This window comes from Microtus pennsylvanicus, chromosome 11, assembly GCF_037038515.1.
Source record: "Microtus pennsylvanicus isolate mMicPen1 chromosome 11, mMicPen1.hap1, whole genome shotgun sequence".
NCBI lineage: Eukaryota > Metazoa > Chordata > Mammalia > Rodentia > Cricetidae > Microtus > Microtus pennsylvanicus.
In genome coordinates this window covers 74480747-74494272 of record NC_134589.1, presented here as the reverse complement: position 1 = coordinate 74494272, position 13526 = coordinate 74480747, and the positions used below count along the sequence as shown (strand labels likewise).

Genomic DNA, 13526 nt, shown 5'->3' with positions numbered 1-13526 from the left:
GAAAAGATCCAGCTCCACAAAGATGTCCTCTGACCTCCACAGGAGTCATGCAACCTGCACACACACACACACCAACAATAAATAATTTCTTATTTAAAAGAAGAAAGGGTTTTGAAATCTGCGTAGTGTCTACATTCCCTGACATTAAGCATGAAGTATGAACACATGTAAAAGTGCAGTACCTGTTCACAAAAGCTGGCGCTCTATGACACCGTTTCAAAGACTACATGTATGACATTCGTATGACACACACACAAATATATCGGGCGTTTGAGATCAAGGAACTAATTTGGGGAGAGCACTGGTCATGCCATCAACTATGGGAGGGGCTTCACTTGGAGAGCTCATTCTGCGCCCATGCTAATCATGGTGGGCACAGTGGACTGATGTCTGAGCTTCTAGAACTCATGGAGGAGCAAATCTGAGAAGAAAACAGATTAACTTTAACTTGTGGGCGGCATTTCAACACAGTGCAGTTCTGACATTTGTACACAGTCTCTATGACTGAAATGTAGGACCCAAACGAACACCTCCAGGAAGCCACAGGAAGAACACACCTACTCTGAGAATTACAAAGAACATGGACAAAGCTTTTATGCTTGGGCCAGTGACACCTGGATATGTATGGAAACAATTTAGAATCGAGAACTTGGATGAACCAGTTGTATAACTGGCAGAAAATATCATGACTAAATATCTAGAATTTGTCAAGTAGTGGGCTGGGTTTAGTTCTGGCCTCAAACTCAGCTTGTTTTTCTTTTTATGTTACATTTTCTTCATTATTTTTAACAAAATAATAATAATAAACCAACCCAAGATTTGGTGCTGGACACATGACTTAGAGATAAGTGTGTTTGTTGCACAGAAGGAATATCAGAGTTCAGGCCCAACACTCATGTAACAAATCAAGCATCTTCACATGCTTGAAACCCCATCACAGGGGAGGATGGAGATAGGAAAATCAGTGGGGCTCACTCGCTGACAGCCCAGAGATACACATGCTATCAGTCAGGGAGGGGCCCTGCCTCCATGGGAAAAGGCACAGAGAGATGGAGTGGGGCACTCAACACCCTTCTCTGCCTCTGTATGAAGACACATGTATACAACAAACCCAAACGTTCTCTGTTTTCCTTGTTCCTTGTCTCTCTTTCTCTCTATCCTTCTCATACAAACACACACACACAATAAAAAATAAGAATTAAAGTATAAGTTTTTAAAAATGATACAAAGTCACAAAGAGCAAGCAATGGTTTAAAGGGATGTGCTTTTCATCTATAGGGAAAAATTTCCTTTTTATTATCAGAAGTTGTTAACGGAAGTAATTCTAAACATGGCGTCATAAGAATGAGGACTTTGTGCTCTACATAGTGTGACCTGGGACCCTTCTTCCTGAGCCTGTTTTCCTAATATAAGATGCTTAGAAAACATTATTTGGCACGTGGCATATTCATTACTGTGAGGGCTAGGACAGAAACAAGAACAGCTAAATCCGCTGACTGTGGATTGGCTCACGCAATTGGCTCAGACACAGAGAAGTCTTAAGTCGAAATGGGCCACGGAAGAGAACTGGGTGTGATGGACAGTAGCCAGACGGGTATGAATTTTGGTTGAAAAATGAAAAGGTCCCTGTATGGAGCCAGTCTTGAGCAAAATGAAGCAGATTAGATGGCTTTACATCAATGCAGATAACTACAAGTCATTCACGGGGGAGAGACTGAAAGAGTCTACAAGGCAACAGCAGTTTGTATAAATGAGTGATGAGCACTTGGTACGAATGGCAGAGGCACTGCCTTGCCGGGTCCTTTGCACCCCTTTCCTCTACAGGAATTCTCCAAATCTTCTGCTTCCTTGGGGCTCACTTGTAGTAATAAGGGCAGCGGGGCTGCGTCCCCAACACCCCAGCCGCCTGCACGGCTAGCTTTACCCGAAATAATTACACGGACACTGTATTCTTTTAAACACTGCTTGGCCCATTAGCTCTAGCCCTTACTGGCTAATTCTGATATTCCGATCAACCCATCTCTAATAATCTGTGAGCACCGGTCTTACCGGGAAGATTCTAGCCTAATTCCATCCTGGGTCGGAGCTGGGGCATGGCGTCTCTCTGAGGCGTCTGCTCCGGAGAGGAGAGCTGTGGAGTCTGAGCTCACTTCCTCTTCCTCCCAGCGTTCTGTTCTGTTTACTCCTCCCACCTATCTTCTAACCAATGAGGATCAAGCAGTTTCTTTTTATTTAACCAATGACCTTCCTCCATCACTCACTCACACAGCCCACCACACCACCCTATCATCCCCCCACGCTACTTGCCTGAAAGGTATCCTAAAATGACCTGCCTAATAGCTCTTATGATTTCTGATTTTTTCATCAATTTTCTAGAAAATACCGATTTCTTTATTTAGTGTGTGTGCTTTGCTTGAGTGTATGCGAATAACATGTATGCCCGCCAGTTGTTTTTCAAGATTTATTTTAAATTATGTATGTATAGTTATGTGTCTGTGTGGGGGTGCATATGTGCACACGAATGCAGATGCTACCCTCTCCACACACACCCAAGAAGCTGGAAATGCAGGCAGTTGTGAGTCCTGTGACATGGGTCGTAGGAGCCAAAACTGAGACCTGTGCAAGAGTGTAACAGCTGAGGGAGGTCTTTCCCCCTTTCACAAGCTTATAATACAATAGGCACCCAATGAAGGAAGCATTAAGTCAGCTGAAAAGGGAAATCAAAGCAACTCATTCAATTCATCTCCCATGAGCAAAATCTACCATTCAGGCAGTCAGTGATGAAAGGCTCCTTGGGTACCAGTTCAGACACAAAGGTAGGGAAATCAGAATGCTGACCCATCCCTGGTAGGTATCAGGACAAGAGAGGGGCTCAGAAAACTCATTTTAGAATCAAGGTGGGCAATGGTAGCCAGGAAAAATATCTCAGTCTAGAAAATAAGGGAGAAGGAGAAAGAGAAGGAGGAAGACAGAAGAGGAAAGGGATAGAGGAAGAGGAGGAGAGTGGGGAGAAAGAAGAGGAGGAGAAAGGTGAGGAGGGAAGGGGAGAGGAGAAGAAAGAAAGGAACAACAGCAAGAAAAATATACAAGTCTTTAAGTTCAAGAGCAATTGACACACACCGTGCCAGCTTACCTTCGAGATCCCGACTGCCTTCTCATATGGATGCACTCTAAATTTGGGTAAGAGAAGGCAGGGGAGATGAAAAGAAAATTGAACATATCCTCAAAAACACTTGTGGTGCTTTTTTTCTTCTAATCAAGTATATCGTTTCTGTTTTTAGTTGAATCATTCCCTGGTAACCTAGGGAGGTTCCTTCCTGTATCCCACAGGAAGTATCGTCTCTGCATTCATGGCTTGGTGCACTCACCCACAGAGCATCCCTAACGTGCTAGAATGACATTGGTAAATTGTCTTTCACTGAAAGGAATTAAGAAGAAGTTTAGGTCTTTAATTTTAACGTAGCGTCTCCAAGGTGACCTGAGATACAGGTCCTGTTGATGATCTCTTCCATTAAGGACCCTTTAAAAGCACTCACTGTATTGGCTTTTACTCCTTCCTCAGTACAGTTTAGGAGGTGTGTACCTCTTGCTCCCTCACCCCTGTTAAAGACCTTATTCTCCCAGTAAACGCCCTCCCTAGGGGAGAATAAGTGGTTTTGGCCTAAGGAAGGGAGCACATTTATAGTATTTTATGCAATTTCTAGCCCCCTCTTTTATACATCACCTACTATTCTAGCCTAGGAGCTGTGATTCTTCGGCCTCAGCAGCTCAAGTCCCGGAATTATAGGTATGCCGGCTTAAGTGATCATTTTGGATATACAAGAGCTAAATAATTAGAGGGAAACTTCCTGAGGCTTGACAGGCATAGTCTGATTCCCCATTTTTGACCCAGTCATGTGGAACAGAGCAATAATGAGCTCATGTTCATTGTCTTGAAACAAAGGAAGCATGCCTGCAAAGAACAATAGACAGATGGAGGCAGTTGCATTTAGGGATATAGATGCATATGTATATACGTACATGCATGTAATAATTCATGAATAAAGAGGTCATGAATTTGAAAGAAAGCACGGAGCGGCATATGGGCGAGTTTGGAGGGAGAAAAGGGGATGGGGAGATGACGTTGTTATATTATAATCTCAAAAATTAAAAGAAGCTATACAGAAAATATAAATGACTGAAACTAGAGACTTAACTCAGTGGTTAAGAGCACTTGCTGCTTTTGCAGAGAACACCCACTGGGTCCCTAGCACCCACATTGTGATGCAAAACCAAGGTCACAGTACATTTCACAGAAGTTAGGAATATTGTCAGAGATCAGGAGGTCCTAACACATCCCTGGGATGCAGAAGGGACTATAATATGCATCCTGCATTGGGGAACACAGAAAAGAACCCCATGGCATGTGGAGTTCCTTGCAGGCAGTCAGAACAGCTGAGAAGCCTTGCTCTAGTTCCTTGGTCTGGGAAGTAGACATAAAATGCACTGTCTTCTACCACAGGGCTAGAGAAGATAGAGGAAGTGCCATCTTGAAAGAAATGTGGGAAGACACCATTAGGCAAGAGGAACTGTGAAGTAGACATTTTCCTACCATCAAATTCTGTGCTCAGAACCGTTCTCCCTAGTCACTGCTCTGCTTTATATGACAAGTCTAGACTGTGAGGCCCAGCTCTGAGCACTCAGAGGCAGGCACAGGACTCTGTGATTTAGAGTTAAAGGCCCAGTGGAACCCCCACTGGATATGTTTGTTCTGTTGACTAAAGTGGCTTTGCACCCCTCTTTAGAAGTAAAACTTGTTTGCTTTGCAAAAATTCTTTGGTTTCTGCGATCCTTTATTGTTTACCATGTATCATTTGTCATTTGTCCTACCATTGGGAATCATCTTTAAATTACTTACTTGTGATAACCACTGTGCTGGCAAGAAGGAGAAACAGCAAGGTAATGGAGATTCCAATATAGAATCTTCTAGTCATGATCGTTGGTGGGTTCTGTGCTGGATTGCTTTCTAGGGAAAGATTGCAGTAAACGGAAGAGGCACCAAGTGAGATGATCAGAAAACACATCCTTTTTCTTCTGTGTTCCTTACACATACTGAAGTGAAGGTTGCTTCTCCCAGGAGCCCAAAAAGAGTGAAAATCTATTTGTATTTGTAGAGACAGAACTTGGGCAAGCATTCCTTCATCTAGAACTCACTGTAAAACAAGTCTAGAACAATCCTGCAGAATCAAATCCAAGACCTTATTACCCTATAAGGAGGTGTGTGTATGGAAAACATCATCGCGGCTCTACACAGTGTGGTCAGTGGGTGGGCTGATTATCTGCCATTCAGTGGCAAGTGCTCAGCAAGGTCAGCTGACCCTTGTGGAAGCCAGCTCATCAGTGCAGCAGCTCCCTGCATGGCCTGCTTTTCAGGTCAGGGCTGCTGGGCGTTTACAGTATAAAGGACAGGTGACTTAAAGTCACAAGACATTGACTCTGAGGCAGAGGACAGTCTTTCGTTCAGGTCACTCAGCTTAGATAAAGCTCCCTGCTGAGTTTCAGGATGGAGAGCAGATGCAGTTTCCTGGACCAACAAGATGGTCCCAAGTGCAGTTAGGACCTGGAACCTGACTTAGCCCATGTAGGACTTCATGCAAGCGCATAAAAGGTATCCTGTGCCTCAAAAGGGAATATTAAGGCTCTGTTTGGTGAAATTTACTTGTGTTCTCAGGACTAGAGAGCTAGAGGCATGGGGACCGGGAGATCGTAGACATCAAGATACATGAGATTACATTTCAAAACTAAAGCAACTGTTTAATAACAAAAATCTTTGAGTCTTTGTTTTCTTGTTCTAGGAAGAGAACAAATTATTAGCAAACAGAGGAGTTGGTTCACTGGCAATAAATAAGCAAGGCAACAAGGGCAGCTTACCTGGATGAACTATCAGTGAGATGATCAGTACAGCATCCCGTTCCTTCATCTCCACTCGGCAACAGTAGAAGCCACTGTCACTCTCAGTGACTTCCTCTATGGTCAAAGACACATTTCCTTGAAGAAGTGGCCCCTTTAGGTGGTAACGCTTGTTCTTCTTATAGGAGATGTTGTAGCCATTGGTCAGGATAACACCATTTTTACATTTATCAGAAAAACGTGCCAATCGGCCCCAACACATGGGTGAGATTCCATGAGATACCGGATAAGTACACGGCAGTGTCACAGGGTGGCCCAGCACTCCATGCACTTCCAGGAGAGATTCTATAGCAGCTGGGGTAAAGAAGGGGACACAGAATGAGCTCTCAACGGTTTCCTACAATTTTATTTTTATATCTGCATTTCTTCTTCATTTTTTTCTTTTTGTGTCAACCGAGGATTAAACATGGGTCATGATGCTTTGGAGACATGCTTTTGATCATTTCTTATCTCTCTCTCTCTCCCCCCCCTCTCTCTGTCTGTCTCTCTCTTGATTTTGGATGTTATTAGTTTATTTTCTTCCATCTTTCTTTTTGAATCAGAGCTCGCTATGTAGCTCTGGCAAGCGTAGAATCCACTTACAAACTAGCTAGCCTGAAACCCTTAGAGCTCCTCCTCCTCCATCTGCCTCCTGAGTACTGGGGCTAAAGCTCCTACCATGCCTGATCCATTGGCTTATTTTTATTCAGCGTCTCGCTCTGTAGCCTACATTTGCTTGCACTTACCATCCCCCTGCCTCGTTTACCTGAGAGATGGGATTACATGTATGTGCCATTGAGACCAGCTCTAATTTAATTTCTAAAAGTTATTTATTTTACTTTTTCTAGATCAGATTGTGATTACTTCATTTCTCCCTTTCCTACCCTCCTTTGAAACCCTAACATGCAGTTCTCTTTGCTCTCTTTCAAATTCATGGCCTCTGTTTTTTATTAATTGTTGTTACATGTATACACACATATGCGCGCACACACATATATACACACACACATACGTATGTGTGTGTATCCTGAAATACATAAATACAGTCTGCTCCATCTCTCTGTTACTGTATATCTGTGTATGTGTTCAGAACTGACCATTTGGTATCAGATTACTAAATGGTAAGCTCTTTCCGAGCAAGACTCGTGTTGCTTTTAGCTATCTGGGACCAGGGAATGCACTTCAAGTTTAAGGTTTTTAACGTAAGCCTGCTGTCCTAGAAGCTGTGTGTGCTGATGGTACCTGCAAATCAGTTCTGCGAGAGCTGGAAGCAGGAAGTCAGAAGTTCAAAGCCAGCCTTGGGTAGCTAGTGAGTTCAAAACCAACCTGGGTTCAAGAGACCCTGCCCCAAACCACCCCTGCGTGTCCTCTTTCTTCTTCTATAAGTGGAATCATCAGCTCCTTACCCTCCCCTCCTCTACAAATAACAAAGCCAAGTTTTTGTTGACAGCATTATCGGCTCAACTTCAATTTTTCAGAAAGGATTTTAGAATACTATGAGGAAGAGTGAGGTATTAGGATCAGTGCTTAAGAAGAAAAATCCAAGCAGGGATCCATTGTTGTAAGAGGGTGGCATTCCAGAAACTGAGAACCAATTGCACAGGAAGATACCAGGACTGGAGATTATACAGTCCAGAATTAAATCATGCGATTTCTAAAACTAAAACAAAAATTGAAATACGTGTCTTTTTGGATGGAGGAAGAAAACTTCTGTTGTCATTTGATTCCATGGTGGCCTTTGAAGGAACTCTGAAGGCTGAGGATGGGAGTTCAATGATACAGTGCTTGGTTAGCCCATGCTAGCCCCTGTGCTGGATCCCAGAACCAGAGACAAACAAATAAGCAAACAAAATCACAAAACATCGGATTGTAAGATTCACTTAACTAATCACCTATATGCAAACCTAAGCTATGAGTTTGGGACATGACCTGAAAAAACACGATCCTTGATGTATAAAAAAGTGAGTGTATATTTCATACTGGGACACACATTACTTAATTTTGGACTAATATTGTTTCAGGATCACAAATATAATACATGGTATTATGATGAAGTTATAAAAATATGTGATAAGAAATAACTTTATCCCAAAGCCCTATACACACTCACCCCTTCCTAGACTATCACACGCATGTACAGGTACCTACCCCTTACTTGTCTACCACATACATGCCCATGTACTCACCCTTACTAGTTTAATGCATGCCCGCGCATGGACTCACTCCTCACATACTCTTATTTTTTTATTATTGTTGTTGTTGTTCATCAATTTTGAAATACATACAAGTAACTAATTTCTTCAGAGCTCCAATTTTACCCTGGTTCTCTCCTCTCTGCACAATTCACAATCAACAACTAGTGAGGAATGCATTGTCCCTAAGTCATATCTATCCACCCTCCACAGCACTCCCCAGCTCACATGCGCACTTACCTGGGAGGAGTAGTATGAGGCCTGCAATGAAGACTTGAAGATGCATCATGGTGTTGACCTGGAGGGCAAAGAGAAGAGGCTCTGATTGGCTGTGGCACTCAGTACCTGGTATGTGGTCATGTCTTAATTCTCAGGCGGCAACTTATCTATGTGAGTCATGTTGGGGCTGTTGTACTGGGTCACGAAAACCCATTCAAAGGTTTCACCCAGGGCTCTGTAAGTTGCCGGTGGTGGAGGGCTGTGTGCCTTGGACAGGGAGAGCTGTCCTCCAAAGCAGCCTTTTCTTTCCTGGTCCACCCCCACACGTAGCCATCAGTCTCACTCCTGATCTTGACACAAAAAAGGAAGCAAACAGAAAGAAAACTGGAGGCAGAAACAAGAGTGTGTCTCCTGGGTACAGCCCTAAGCAAGAACCGGCCTTCGGATAGTGAAGACGAGCTTGCTCTCCGGTGGACATGGAGCTGTTTCTGCTCAGTGGCCACAGTGGCTGGTCCCTAAGTCTCATCCAAGTCCATCGCTAGCAAGATGGACTGAGCAAGAAAGTGAAGCATCACTCATGCCGCCACCCACGTTAACCGAGACTGACTTTTCCCGGGTCATGTCTAGAGACACCCAGAAAAACTCTGGGTACAGATCAAAACTTTCCACCCACAGAGCCCCTCCATGCCGAGATTTCCTTCTAGGTAAAATAGTACCAATGTTTGCTCAGCTTTTTGGAGAATCTGCTGTGAAGGAGACAATGTGCTGTTTACTCACAGGCACCAAATACTCACAGAATCCCCAAGGCAACTGCTTTTAAGCCTCTTATGAAGGATGCTGTGCATGTTCAGATTCCAACTTCTAGTTTTCTTTTAGTTGCTAAACCATAAGAATAGAAGTAAGCCTGCCTAGTACTTCACCAACTCCACTCTGTTCAAAATCCCCCGACTTCCTCTCAGAGGGGAGATGTGCACCCCATTTCTAGTCTCTTGAGACCTGTGACAGCTGTCACGAGGACAGCTGTGATGGTATCAGCATCCTCAGGCCTGGGACCTCACAGGGCTCACACTCACAGCCTCTCTACTTGGAAGGGATCGCTAATGCCACGAATGGCTGGCCAAACACTGAGACTATTTTGTAGGAGAAAGTTTAAAAATTGTTACTTAATTAATTGGCAAATTTTAGAAATATACGGCCCACGGGAGTATGGCTTTTTGCCAACTAAAACAACATGGCAGCACATGGCACTGACCATTCTGTGCCTGTCGAGTTCGGCTGAGGACAGGGCGCATACAGACGTTCACACAAAGTGATGCTTTCGTTTTTTGTTTCGGCTACACAGGATTTTCTGTGTAGCTCCGGCTGTCCTGGAACTCACTCTGCAGACCAGGCTGGCCTCGATGTCAGAGATCTGCCTGCCTCTGCCGCCAGAGTGCGAGCATTAAAGGCATGCACCATCCCTGCCTGCCCGTGATGTCTTCTTACCACGAGCTCACTGTCACTGAGCCATCCTGCAGCCGTCCTAGGTTCCTTCTTTACGCTTCATACAACTCATGGTCGTACAAGTGTTTCTTAATCTGCACACCACAAAAGCCAATGGACGGGACTGCAATTGTGGCTGTGCCCTCAGCTCCTTGCTCCTATCTTCCTATTATTTAGATAACATCACACATGACTCATATTATAGATACCACCTAAATAAATAGGGATTAATCCAGGATTACCAGACTGTTTTCTACAGCTTTCTTCTTATTATTTCTCATGTTAATCTGTCTTAAGGTGGCTTTAATAGCTCATCTATGAGCCAGACAGTGATGGTCCATTCCTTTAATCCTCATACTCAGGAAGCAGAGGGAGGCAGATCTCTGTGAGTTTGAGGCTAGTCTGTTCTACAGAATGAGTTTCAGGTCAGCCAAGGCTATGCAAAAAAAAAAGAAAGAAAAAAGAAAAGAAACTATCTCAAAGATCCAAAATAAATAAAATAGATCAATTAATAAATAAGTAAATAAACAACTCTTCTACAAAAGTTTATTATCGCATTTAAAGGAAGATCTACCTCCAAGAATCCAAAGAACTCTATTGGATATTAAGTTGCCCTAATGCCTAGAGACTCAGTCATCATTGTCCGATAATCCCATATGAAATCCCGTAAATCCAAATTGCAACATCCTGATGGCTTCTCTCCAGCATGAGTCTGCAGAAGACCGTGCTTACCAGTTAGGTAGGAGAGCCACAGCTTCTGGTTAGTTTTTCCTCGAAGGAGAAACTCCTCTGCTGCTGGTGGATTCTTCCAGAACTGCTGGTAGATAATGACAGGTCTCTCCCAGAATTCCTCCCTTATTTCCTGGCCACACTTTCACCTGTTCTGTGTGAGGATCGAGTCTCTCCAGTCCTCCAATCCACCTACTAGATAGCATCTACTCACTGACATAAACAGACTGTAGGAAAGAGAACACAAGGGAGTGGGAGCATGGCTGATGTGCCTCTGGGTTTCCAAAGCTGCAAAGATCTTCTTCATCTGAGGTGTGACTCTAGGCCTGGGGACCCTGCTGCTTCTGAGAGGGCTGGAGACCGGGACCTTATCACCTGGACCAACCTTCTCAATTTACAGCGAATAAACCACACTCTTGAAAGAAGAATGAACTGTAGGGACCAAGAGTCTCTGGAGCAAGAGTAGAAAAGACACCTGACTCTTATTATATCCCCTGGTTTATATTATATATTATATTATAGCCCCTGGATTATATTATATATTATATCCCATTCAATTAACATCTTTCTAAAAACTGTTTACTAGTAGCCCGTGCTCAGAATGAAACATGAAAGAATACATCCAGCCCAGCCTCTGCTTCCCAGAATGTAGGAGAGCCGGAGGTGGTGGTGCGCATCTTTGATCCCAGCATCGGAGAGCAGAAACAAGCAGATCTCTGTGCTGTATGGCAGCATGGTCCACACACAGAGTTTCAGGTCAGCCAGGGCTGTGTGGTGAGATGAGATCTTTGAAACAGCTGAAGCCAAGCATCTCCATCTGCGGATGCACCTTTTAGTTGTTACTGAGTTGTCGCTGGAGGCACCCAGAGTGTGGGCATTGAGTAAGACAGGGAGCATTGTGACTACTTCCCCATCTGGCGACTACAGGGTGCTACGTTGTTCAAATAAGAGCATTTCCAGACGGAAATATGAATTTGGAGGGTATCCTCATTCCCCTAAACCAAATTATAAACTTACTAGCCAACATTGTATGGTCCTTCTAAAGATGCCTTGGACAGTTTTGAGGTAAGAATTGTACTAGCTCGTCATTATCTCATTTGAGGAGTCCTTTTTTTTTTTTGAGACAGGGTTTCTCTGTGTAATCTTGGCCGTCCTGAAACTCACTCTGTGAACTAGGCTGGCCTTGAATTCAGAGATCCACTTGCCTCTGCCTCCTGAGTGCTGAGATCAAAGGCATGCACCACCACCACTGCCCGGGGAGTTGGATGTGAAGGTGCTGCTTCCACACCCCTCTGTGGAAGAAAGAAGGATCCAGAAGATTTAAAAACATTAAACTAATTTTTCTCCATTTAATTTAATAATAATCAGGACCGTGAGGGGTGCACCCACACACGGAGACAATGGGGATGTTCAATCGGGAACCCACTAAGGCCAGCAGGCCCGGGTCTGAAAAAGCAGGGGATAAAACCGGACTAGCTGATCATAGCGGACAATGAGGAATACTGAGAACTCAAGAACAATGGCAATGGGTTTTTGATCCCACTGCACGTACTGGCTTTGTGGGGGCCTAGGCAGTTTGGATGCTCACCTTACTAGACCTGGATGGAGGTGGGTGGTCCTTGGACTTCCCACAGGTCAGGGAACCCTGAGTGCTCTTCGGGCTGACGAGGGAGGGGGACTTGATCGGGGGAGGGGGAGGGAAATGGGAGGCGAAGGCGGGGAGGAGGCAGAAATCTTTAATAAATAAATAAATAAATTAAATTAAATTAAAAAAAATAAAAACATTAAACTTTACTGAATGGATAAAGGATAGTCATTTTAAGTCAGAGTAATTATTTAAGTTTTGATGTAGGTGTTGTTATTGCTGTCTGTATTTCTTGTTTCATTTTGAGACAGCGTCTCACTATGTAATACAGGCTGGCCTTAAACTCTGTTGTCACCAAGCATTCATTGAACTCGTGACCTTCTCTCCATGGTGCTGGGATCACAGGTGTAAGCCAGGACCCATGGGTTCTGCTGTTTTGAGGATCCAACCCAGGGCTTCTTACACCCTCGGCGAGTACTCTAAACGTGAGTTACATCCCCAGGAAGGATGATCATCTGATAAAGAACTGTTCGTGGGTCTGAACGGCCCATGCCAAGAGCAGCTGTACAAAGCATATGGTGTATTTTGTACACCCCTACTTGGGAATGGGTCACCACACTCTTCTCTGCTTCTTCACAAGGCGTACTTATTAAAAATGACAACTCGAGGGTGTGTGTGTGGGGGGGGAGACTTCAAGAAATGTAAGTGAAAAACAGCACCTAATAGCTTGTTTCCAGGAACCCATCTTTGCGAAACATTGTAAGTCAATAGCACCATATTTACATAGCTGAGCCTGGTCTTAGATGCTCCATCCTCTCTAGTTATAGACAACCAGAGTCCATGGTTGTCTTTTCTTCTGTATGTTTTTTGTTTTTTAGAATTTCAGGATAGATGAGCATAATCTGTTATTGTTATCTATTTACTTAGTTTATTTATTTATTTATTCATACTACTGACCTATAAGCCCACCTAATTTGCTTTTGTTTTTTTGTGGGTTTTTTTTTTTTTGACAGGGTCTTGTTCTGTAGACCAGGCTGACAGCACATTAGCAATCTCCCTGCCCAGTACTGGATTTTCACTTGCCCACTTTAAATTTCATTCATGAGCAACCACACCCAACTTAAGCAATCTAACTTGAGGAATCAGTCCCAGGACTCCCAGTAAGAATTATGGATCATGCCAGTTTCCTTATTTTGATGAAAGTACGATGATGTATACATTGCATGCTTAGAAAGAGCTGGATGGCTACAGGGACACGTGATTTTGCTGCAGATCCAGATTGTTTCAGGATAAAGATTTCTACAACAGTAACAAGGAAATTAACAATGCAAGGAGATCTGTATCTTCCCAGAATACTGTAAGCAATTAGCTTCCAGCAGGCTGCCCTGCCC

The 13526-nt window shown here is 43.7% G+C and overlaps 1 protein-coding gene across 1 annotated transcript in view; it reads right to left on the bottom strand.

The window, feature by feature from the left end:
• Positions 1-5205: 5205 nt before the first annotated feature.
• Positions 5206-13526, bottom strand: part of LOC142831632 (hepatitis A virus cellular receptor 1 homolog) — a 31099-nt gene continuing 22778 nt past the window's right edge. Inside the window, exons 6-9 of the mRNA XM_075941839.1 lie at positions 10765-10777; positions 8361-8418; positions 5911-6243; positions 5206-5216 (exon numbers count right to left, since the gene is read on the bottom strand). Coding sequence (XP_075797954.1) covers positions 5206-5216; positions 5911-6243; positions 8361-8418; positions 10765-10777 — 415 coding nt within the window. The remainder of the gene's footprint in view (positions 5217-5910; positions 6244-8360; positions 8419-10764; positions 10778-13526) is intronic.